The following is a 9,788-nucleotide window of genomic DNA, read 5'->3' on the forward strand; positions in this document are numbered from 1 at the left end:
AAATACTGAATATAGATATGCATTGATTTTGTCAAATCATTTTTTTTGAAAAATTTATGGGTATTTCAGTACCGTTTATGTCTTTAAAAAGAACATTTTTCAAAATAAAAAGAAAACCATGCTTGACTGGATGCAAAAACGAATATAAATTATCAAACCATCCATTAAATACCCAAATTGCTAACACGGAGACAAATTTAGAGTTTTCTTTTATTGGTCACGTGACCATGGGCGTGACATGATGACGTCATATTTAGGGTCATTGGCTTACAAAAGTTGGAAACTGGTCAAAATAATGTTAAATTCTCTCAAATTACTTAACATTACATCCTTAGCAACGCACCCCAAAAAATACGTCAGTGGGCCCTTTCATTTTCGACGGCTTAAAAATATTTTCTGTTGAAATATAGCTTGTTTGGCTTAAATGCTGAATTTAATCGCAAAGACCTCCATTGGTCGCTCGAATTTATTGAGATTGAACACGCGTTGTCTCCTGCGAAAGAAAGTTTGTTTTGGTTCAATGTTCGAGAGTTCACTTCCCCTATTAAGTCAGATAAATCATTGTATTGGTCGATTTATGACAGCCAGTATGACAGCAGTGTTTGTCTCGCCCCATTTTTCGCGGGGCCAAAACTTTGTAAAACATGGAAGGCCAGCTAGAAAAGTCAGCAATTACGATGTCAAATAAATCATTTCATTTTTCAGACCTAATAGCCAAGAAACGAGACGGATATGAATTGTCTAAAGATGAAATCCACCACTTTGTAACGAGCCTAACCTCGAAAGGTGTCTCCGAATGTCAAATAGGCGCGATGCTCATGGCCATCCAACTCAAGGGGATGAGCGGAGAGGAAACGGTGCACCTTACCAAAGCTATGATGTCTTCTGGTAAATCCTTGAAGTGGCCTGAGGAATGGCAAGGAAGCATTGGAGATAAGCATTCTACCGGGGGAGTCGGTGATACAGTCAGCTTACCACTTGTACCCGCTCTTGCTGTGTGCGGGGTGAAGGTCCCAATGATCTCTGGCAGAGCGCTTGGTTATTCAGGTTGGCCTCTTATACCATGTTTTATTTTTGTTCACTTTGATATTTGCTTGTTGTTGCAATAGACCTTTCTCGCTTGTACATTTTGTTTTCCCAATACAGGTCATGTGATAATACTCAGGAGGTTTGGTCATGCAGACATATTCATGCTTGCATGCACTCTTTTTAATGAACAAAACAAAAGACCAAACCTCCTGAGTATTATCACATGATCTTCGAAATGATCTGTATTGGGAAAACAAAATGTACAATCGAAAAAGGTATATTATTAAACTCTCTTAAAAAGACAATCTGTTAAGCTTCATCGTACGCACAAGATTCTTTTGATAAGTTTGTTTTCAACCCTTGTACCCTCCTGAACACGTGATCGACAAGTTTCGACGCGAGCCGCGGCGTTGCTAGTCTCCTTCGCAGCCGTTATCGGGGTCGTCACGCAACGCTCCTCCCAACTAACGGCTGCTCACGAGAGAGACACATTCCTTTCCCTTTGTTTTTGAGAACCAATAGAATGCACGTTATTGTTATCGGCTACGCCAATCTGGCGTCGCGTAAACAACCGAATAAAATCCTCGTTCAACAAGATCTATTTCTCCCTGCGTACTCGCGTCGCTCAGACTTACGCAGGATATTCCCACCTGTCGTAAGCGTTCGGTTTGATCCTTAATCAGGGAAAGCAAAGGCGAAACAACAATCACAATGTGGCCAGACTCGCCAGTGAAGCCGTCAAATACCATAGGTAGAGCTTGAAAATGACAGATTTTCCAAAGCCAGTTGGTAAACAAACTAATACGTCCTTTTTCTTCAGCACTGCAAATATAATCCCTCCTTTTTGATGCTTGTTTAACTTGTTAAAATTGAATTGTTTACACACTTTTGAAAAAGAAGGAGATAGATTCACCATGTTTGCTTTCAAGTAATGGAGAGGGATTTGGACCAGGTTTCCAGAATATGGAAGCCTGTTTCTTATTGGTCAATTTTAGGGAAAGGAATGTGTCTCTCTCGTGAGCAGCCGTTAGTGGGGAGGAGCGTTGCGTGACGACCCTAATAACGGCTGCGAAGGAGACTACGGCGATCCATTTAGAATGCTAAGCGGGAGGGGAGGGGAGGGATTGGGGCTATTGGATTTTAATCTAAGGTGGGGTTAGAAATTGCAAGTATTACGTGTACTTACCGTCGAAATACTCAGCGCGCGCCACCTATTGTTCGAGAATAGTTATGATTAACCACAGGGGACTTAAACACATGATTTGAATGCTCAGTCAACGTAACGTTTTGTAGGGCTTTTTGGGAAACATGAAATGCAGAAAAAAAATCGCCTAATCCTAGTTTACAGCGATGAAAATCCAAGAAATAAACTTACTCTTACTTTATCTTGTGTCCTTGTGTCCATTTGAGGTGTTCTGGGCAAGTCTTAAAATTTGCTCCTATCATCAGAAACCCATAAGGGTTGAAACGTGTACCGGCCCCTTGTGTGCTGGGAAACAAGCTTCTGAATATTCAATTTGCTAAGTACCATACAACAAGAGCGAGGGGTTTCCAAATATGGTACTTAGCACTAAAAAATTCAACCAGTCAGTTCGCACTGAATATTCGGAAGCTGTGAACGCGCGTTACACGTTTCAACCCTTATGGGTTTCTGCTATCATTCATTAAAAGAAAACAAGCGCGAACCTCAGAAGCCACTGATCACTCCGCGATCGACGACAATTTAATCGGCTTGATTAGGCCTTTTGTCCACTCTCACATGAAGATAGATAACAAACGATATAGCCCAAAGTCCCAGAGCTATCTCCACATGCTTAGAGAACGAGCCAATTTTCACGAAGAACCCGCCGCTTTCTCCAGTCTGAGAGCGCAGTAATTTGCAGGGCGCAGGTCGCAGATTGCAGGTCATTGTTTCATCAATACAGATAGCCTGCGTAGCAAGCGTTCCTTTTCGACAAAAAGAGCTTGGCCGCGCGGAAGTTGGGGCAACTTTCGCGCGGCCAGTTTGCAGAAACGAAGCTCTTCTGTCGAACAGGAACGCTTGCTACGCAGGCTACAATACAGGAAGTATCCTAAACATTCTTAAAAGCTAACCCCAGGCCTAAAAACGTTTGTTTAGGCCTAATTCGGCCTAAGGTTAGCTTTTATGACTGTTTAGGATACTTTCTGTTTTGGTGAAACAATGACCTGCAACCCGCGACCTGAAAATTAGACCCGCCGGTCTGAGAGCCGTTCGCCATTCAAACAGGACACGACCATTACTTTGGTGACACTTTTTTTGATTTCAGCTTCTCTCTTGGGGTAGGGATCCAAGATCAAATTTCACCTATCTGGATCTTCCGCACGTCCCCACGGGCTTTTGACGTCTAAACCCTTCGTCTCGAATACCCAAACGCATTGCTCAACTACGTAAACACGCAAATAGCTTTGCATAACGCTGAGACTTGGCCAGATTATCTTAAAATAATAAAACAGGAATGCCCAAAGGAACTGCGCTCAAGCAATTCACTGAGATTAGTGGTCCCGACCGAAAACGATAAGATAATGTTTATCAGTGCTATTTGAAATGGGTGCTTAGACTTACATAATGTTTATCAGTGCTATTTGTAGGCAGTCTGCAGTCTGGAAATCATAGTGTCAGACACCGCACAAAAAGTGTGTCTGTTTGTATGTTCGAAATATCAGAAATATAAAGAAATGTATGGGAAATATCGTAAACTTACATTGAGAAATGACTATGTTAAAGCTCAAAGTAAACATAAACCTACCTCAGTTGTTGTGTATGGGCAACCCTTAAAGCCGGAATCCTAAAACCAGGAATCCGGAATCCGGAATCCGGAATCCGGAATCCGGAATCCGGAATCCGGAATCACAGTACAAAACAGAGAGCAAACACTATCCCAAACATTCATAAAAGCTAACCTTAGGCCTAATTAGGCCTAAAAACGTTTGTTTAGGCCTAAGTAGGCCTAAGGTTAGCTTTTATGAATGTTTAGGATAGTGGTTACTCTCTCTGTATTGGTAAAACAATGACCTGCGATTCCGGATTACGGATTCCCGATTCCATGTTTTAGGGTTTCCCGTTGTGGATAGATCGTTCTCACGTTACTTCATCATTTTCTAAAATCCAAAACTAAAGAGCCACGAAAGTTTTTATTCTCATCAGGCATAAGAGGCGGTAAATTTGTATCCATTTGCAATTTTAAAGCTCAATAGCGTGCTTCGTTTGGAAACCAGAGCATTTTGAATTTCTAAGTTATAGCGGTGCGTGACACGAGGCGACGATCGAGTTTATTGAGAAATAATATTTATCTCATGGTTTTGAGCCTTTTTAGAATTTAAAGCATTAGGAAAAGTGCTTAGGTAAATAGCTGTCTGTTCAGTACAGATGATCACTCGCCTAGATAGCCAAAGTAAGTAACAGATGTTGACACTGTTTTCTGGCCGCCATATTAGTGCACCACAGATCACAGGCGGCCCAGAGTCGGAAGGTAAACAATTATAAGGATTTGTATGGGAATCTCGATAACAGACTGAAATAGATATTTACCCGCAAAAGTTCTCAATAAAAAAGCCGTACTTTATTGTCATGGTGAATTTCTTGCTTTTTGTGTGCTTTTTTGCCTGATTGAATGCGATTTAAGCGACTTCTCAAATTCCCGAATCGTCACTCTTCCCTAAATAAAGGAAAGGCTGGCAACTCATTTCTAACTTACCTCAGATCTCGCCGAAAAAATTCACACTTCTCCGGCATCAGTCACGCTCAAACTCCGGCGATGGCTACACGGATAAATTTACTTCCCCTTGACCACGTTTCAAGGTCCAGCGAGTATCCATTGCTGAGAAACTGCGAAAAATATTCAAATTTTCAAACTCCTTCGAGGCTCGCTAACAACCAATTTTGACACGGCTGGTCAACGGTTCACTGAGCCTCCATACGGTGAGCGCAAACCTACGCAAGTGTACCCATAGTTGGGCAGAGCTAAACAAATCCCAGACTAGTCCCCAAATACCTGCCTGGGGTCATGTTCGAGTTTCTAAATCGGCGAACGATATTAAAATTTCCACACTGAAACCTTAAACACAGCTCCCATCGCTTTGGTTGCCCCACCGCATGTTATAAATCCGGATTTTCATCGAACTCCGTAAGTACTGAAGCTGTTTGGATGGAGTTTGAAACGCAGTCGAAGGTATTTACTAGTGTATGAAACACAATCCTGTTTTTCATCCGCCAACCATTCACATCATGACTGCAGAAGAAATTCATATGAAAAGGTCGCTGCACCTTTTCAGCCTTTTGGACACATTTTTCTGTTGAGAGTCCAGGGAAAATGCCATCGTTGAAATCATCTGTGCTTTGTTTTTGCGCTTCCAGTTGCATTGAAATGTCCAAAGTTATTTCTCACACCGGTGCATCAAGCGATATCGATCGCAAACCAACAATTATTACTCGGAATACCTGAAAGGTATCCGAGTTACAATCTCGCTTGTCTGTTTTTTGGACAGTAGAAATTACGGTGCGGTGATTTCTTTGGCTCAAAGCAATTCACTTAACAAAACTATACTTTTTCCAACAACAACAAAAAACAGCCGTGGTGTCGAGTGTCATCGGACGAGAGGATTTTTGCACACGCGAGGCTTCAAGAGTTCGATGAAAATCCGGATTTATAACATGCGGTGGGGCAACCAAAGCGATGGGAGCTGTGTTTAAGGTTTCAGTGTGGAAATTTTAATATCGTTCGCCGATTTAGAAACTCGAACATGACCCCAGGCAGGTATTTGGGGACTAGTCTGGGATTTGTTTAGCTCTGCCCAACTATGGGTACACTTGCGTAGGTTTGCGCTCACCGTATGGAGGCTCAGTGAACCGTTGACCAGCCGTGTCAAAATTGGTTGTTAGCGAGCCTCGAAGGAGTTTGAAAATTTGAATATTTTTCGCAGTTTCTCAGCAATGGATACTCGCTGGACCTTGAAACTTGGTCAAGGGGAAGTAAATTTATCCGTGTAGCCATCGCCGGAGTTTGAGCGTGACTGATGCCGGAGAAGTGTGAATTTTTTCGGCGAGATCTGAGGTAAGTTAGAAATGAGTTGCCAGCCTTTCCTTTATTTAGGGAAGAGTGACGATTCGGGAATTTGAGAAGTCGCTTAAATCGCATTCAATCAGGCAAAAAAGCACACAAAAAGCAAGAAATTCACCATGACAATAAAGTACGGCTTTTTTATTGAGAACTTTTGCGGGTAAATATCTATTTCAGTCTGTTATCGAGATTCCCATACAAATCCTTATAATTGTTTACCTTCCGACTCTGGGCCGCCTGTGCACAGATGTGCACCAACATGGCGTTTTCATACTGGGCTCTGTAAATTTCTGCGAAACATTTCAACGAATATCTGAAGTTTGGGGAAACGCACAGGCCTAAAACTTGGAGAATTGTCTTCTTCATTTATCTTCTACAACATCACGAATTCTTGACTTTTCCCACTGGATGGTTTTCGATTTATTTTTTTATTGCGTGACAGTTAAAACGATCTATTGTCATTTCTGCGGCTGTAAATGGCGAATTTGAGCGATTTGGTGGGTTTTCCTTTGACTGTTAGTGTTACTACGTACGGTACACGTTATAATGTCTCCTTCTTATAACGTAACGTGAGCTTTAACATAGTCATTTCTCGATGTATAATAGATTCGATGGTTTTTGGAAGGGCAGAGAAGCGGGGAGCAAGTAATTTTTCTCTGGGAAAACTCTCGAGAATCAACTGATAATTGCGTGTTTACGTAGTCAATAAGTCGAGCAACGCATTTGGGTATTCGAGACAAAGGGTTTAGACGTCAAAAGTCCGTGGAGACGTGCGAAAAATCCAGATAGGCGAAATTTGATCTTGGATCCCCGTACCCCTAGAAAGACGCTAAAATTGTCACCAGACTAATGGTCGTGTCCTGTTTGATGGCGAACGGCAAAGCGGCGGGTTCTTCGTGGTCAAGGAGAAGTCAATTTATCCGTGTGGCCATCGCCGGAGTTTGAACTTGACTGATGCCGGAGAAGTGCCATTTTATCGGCGAGATGTGAGGTAAATTAGAAATTACTTTCCAGCCTTTCTTTTATTTAGGTACGAGTGACAACCCGACAATTTGAGAAGTCGCTTAAATCGCATTCAATCAGTCACCACGACAATTAAGTGCAGCAGTTTTATTTAGAACTTTTGGGGGTAAATATCTTTTTCAGTTTGTTATGAACACTCTGTTCAACATTCTTGTCCCCAGAGTACATTTTTTTTGTTACCACCAATAACACAGACTCTGGCCACTTTCAACCTATGTGCAGTAGTAGTGAAGATCCATTTTTGTAACCATTGACAACCACTGTTGTTTCAAACTTCTGAATATGCGTATATGAGCCAGAATTCTGTGGTTTGCGGACTTTCTGTACTAGAAGTGGCCAGAGTCCGTGTTCTTGGTGTTGACCAAAAGAAAAATAGTGGACTCTGGGGACAAGATGGTCTGTTCAACAACTGTAGAACAGGCACCTGCTGAAATCAGACCGCAAAAGTCAGAAATGGCGAAGTTTATCTGGGTGAGAGAGAGACAGGTTTCTAGTTGTTAGTTTGTCGCAATCAAATTTCATGAAAGTGTTGGTTCTTTTGTTGGCGCAATGTTGGAAGCGTTTGAACGGCCTCCATAAAACTCTGTTTTTGCTTGAACGAATGTTGGTCAAATGTTGAAAACGTTTAAACAGACCTCCCCTCCCTCTGGCCAAAGCCTCTCCCCTACCAAAAAGAATCAGAGACAGGCTAAGGTGACTTTGATTGGATTAAGTTCAGGCTAGAATATGACTCCTGTTATGGTCTTCAAATGGACCAGTTCTTTCTTTTTTCATTTAGGAGGGACCCTAGATAAGTTAGAGTCCATTCCAGGCTTTCAAGTGACTTTTGACTCCAAGCAGATGTGTGGAATTATGGAGAAAGTTGGTTGCTGTATTGTGGGACAGACAGACTCAATAGCACCTGCTGATAAAGTCTTGTATGCGATAAGGGACATTACTGGTACAGTACCATCAGTACCTCTAATTTCAAGCTCCATCATATCCAAGAAGGCTTGTGGTATGCTTCACAGTAATATTATTGAAAATTGATACTGTATAAAGCCAAAGTTGTCTAGCCTGTTTCTGTTAGCAGCTTTCATGAAATGGGTTACAGACTGAGCAAAATGAGTTTTTATTGTACATTATGCCTCTTTTTTCCAACTGGAAATTTTGCATAGTATCAAGAATCAAGTTTTCTTTTTCATGTAAAATATTCCATTTATGTGCTTTTGAAGGGTTGGATACATGATGCCTTTAATCCTTAAGACTTGTAAAACCAGTAGAGAAAAAAATTGGTTTGGTCCATTCTCTCTAACCAGAAAACCTTACAGCCCTAGTACTGGATGTAAAGTATGGCAAAGCAGCCTTTGCCACAACAGAGGATATTGCACAAGCTCTCGCTCAATCTTTGCTTGGTATATGTTCTCGTCTGGGTATCAAGGCAGTGGCCCTTATCACCAGTATGGATACTCCCCTGGGAAACAATGTTGGTAATTCTGTAGAGGTTGCTGAAGCAATCAGCTGCTTGAATGGAAAAGGTCCACAGGATTTGAAGGAATTGGTGTGTAAAGAAGGTACAACTTAATTGATACCATACTGTGATACACTCTGACGACTTGACAATATCAAGCCCATCTTTAGACAGGGCTGGGCGTAGTAAGTGCTGGATTTTTTTGGTGCAAAAACAGTAGTAAAGCACATGTGGTCCTCTGTCACCCTGTGTGCATACCTTATTCATTCAAATGACAGTAATTTGAAAGAGAGTCCAACAGTTGAATTATTTATGCACCAGTCCATGTAAATCTCCCCCCCCCCCCCCCCCAACACACACACGGTAAAAGGCAGGGACTTGGACAAAAGGACAAGAGAAAGTGAGCTAATGTTCCTGTCCCCAGGGCAATACTAATGTCCCTGCTTGTGCCCGCTTACCAGAGAAAGGACACATGAATTTTGTCAAAAATATCATTAATAACAAAATAAACAGTCAACGAATTTTCCATTCAGTAATTTTATTAAAATCAATTGTATTCTTGGATGGCAAGCAAAAAGTAAAGATAAAGCAGATTGACAGGCAACAACTTTAGCTCAGGTTTCTTTCCGTCATTTTAGTCTCTCGGTGTGACAGTTCAAGACTCCGATCCTTCAGCAGAGAAATTTCCCAATTCAGATACCGAAGAGCAAACCTTGTCCAAACCCCTGCATACCAGGAAAATTTTAAGGTCACACGTTGGGTTTTGTTCCCCTAGTCTCCCATCTTTTCTCAGGTTGGAGGATGGGGGTGTTTACAATGACTGGTGCATTACAATCATTTCTTCAGGATTCAGACTTTTGTTACCCTCTCATGCCTTTTGAGTGGACCTAGATTCACCAATGACCCAGCCCCCAATGACACATAAAATCGTCTGGCATTAGTAAAATTTCTGTGACAGCCATAGGAGGGAACGGGTTAAACTGCATTTTTCTTGCTCGTTACATTCGAATCTTTGAATCAAATCTGCAAAGATAGTCATTGGTGACTATCAAATCATGCCTTAAAGTGGTACTATGACCAAAAAAACAATTCTTTTTTTTTCTAACTGACCCAAGTTTTAAGTTCTGATTTTAAAAAGACACCTGTTTATTTTAACTGGAATTTTCTTATTTATTAGTCTGCCATTACTAACTGTAAAATCTTGAGAG

At 41.5% G+C, this 9,788-nt stretch overlaps 1 protein-coding gene across 1 annotated transcript in view; it reads left to right on the forward strand.

Annotated features, from left to right (window-relative positions):
- The window catches only part of LOC138040859 (thymidine phosphorylase-like), a 12,714-nt gene continuing 2,926 nt past the window's right edge, over window positions 1–9,788 (forward strand). The window contains exons 1-3 of the mRNA XM_068886557.1: window positions 1–1,047; window positions 7,909–8,127; window positions 8,429–8,683. Coding sequence (XP_068742658.1) covers window positions 645–1,047; window positions 7,909–8,127; window positions 8,429–8,683 — 877 coding nt within the window. The 5' untranslated portion in view covers window positions 1–644. The remainder of the gene's footprint in view (window positions 1,048–7,908; window positions 8,128–8,428; window positions 8,684–9,788) is intronic.

Source organism: Montipora capricornis, chromosome 3 (genome assembly GCF_036669925.1).
Source record: "Montipora capricornis isolate CH-2021 chromosome 3, ASM3666992v2, whole genome shotgun sequence".
In the NCBI taxonomy this organism is placed as follows: domain Eukaryota; kingdom Metazoa; phylum Cnidaria; class Anthozoa; order Scleractinia; family Acroporidae; genus Montipora; species Montipora capricornis.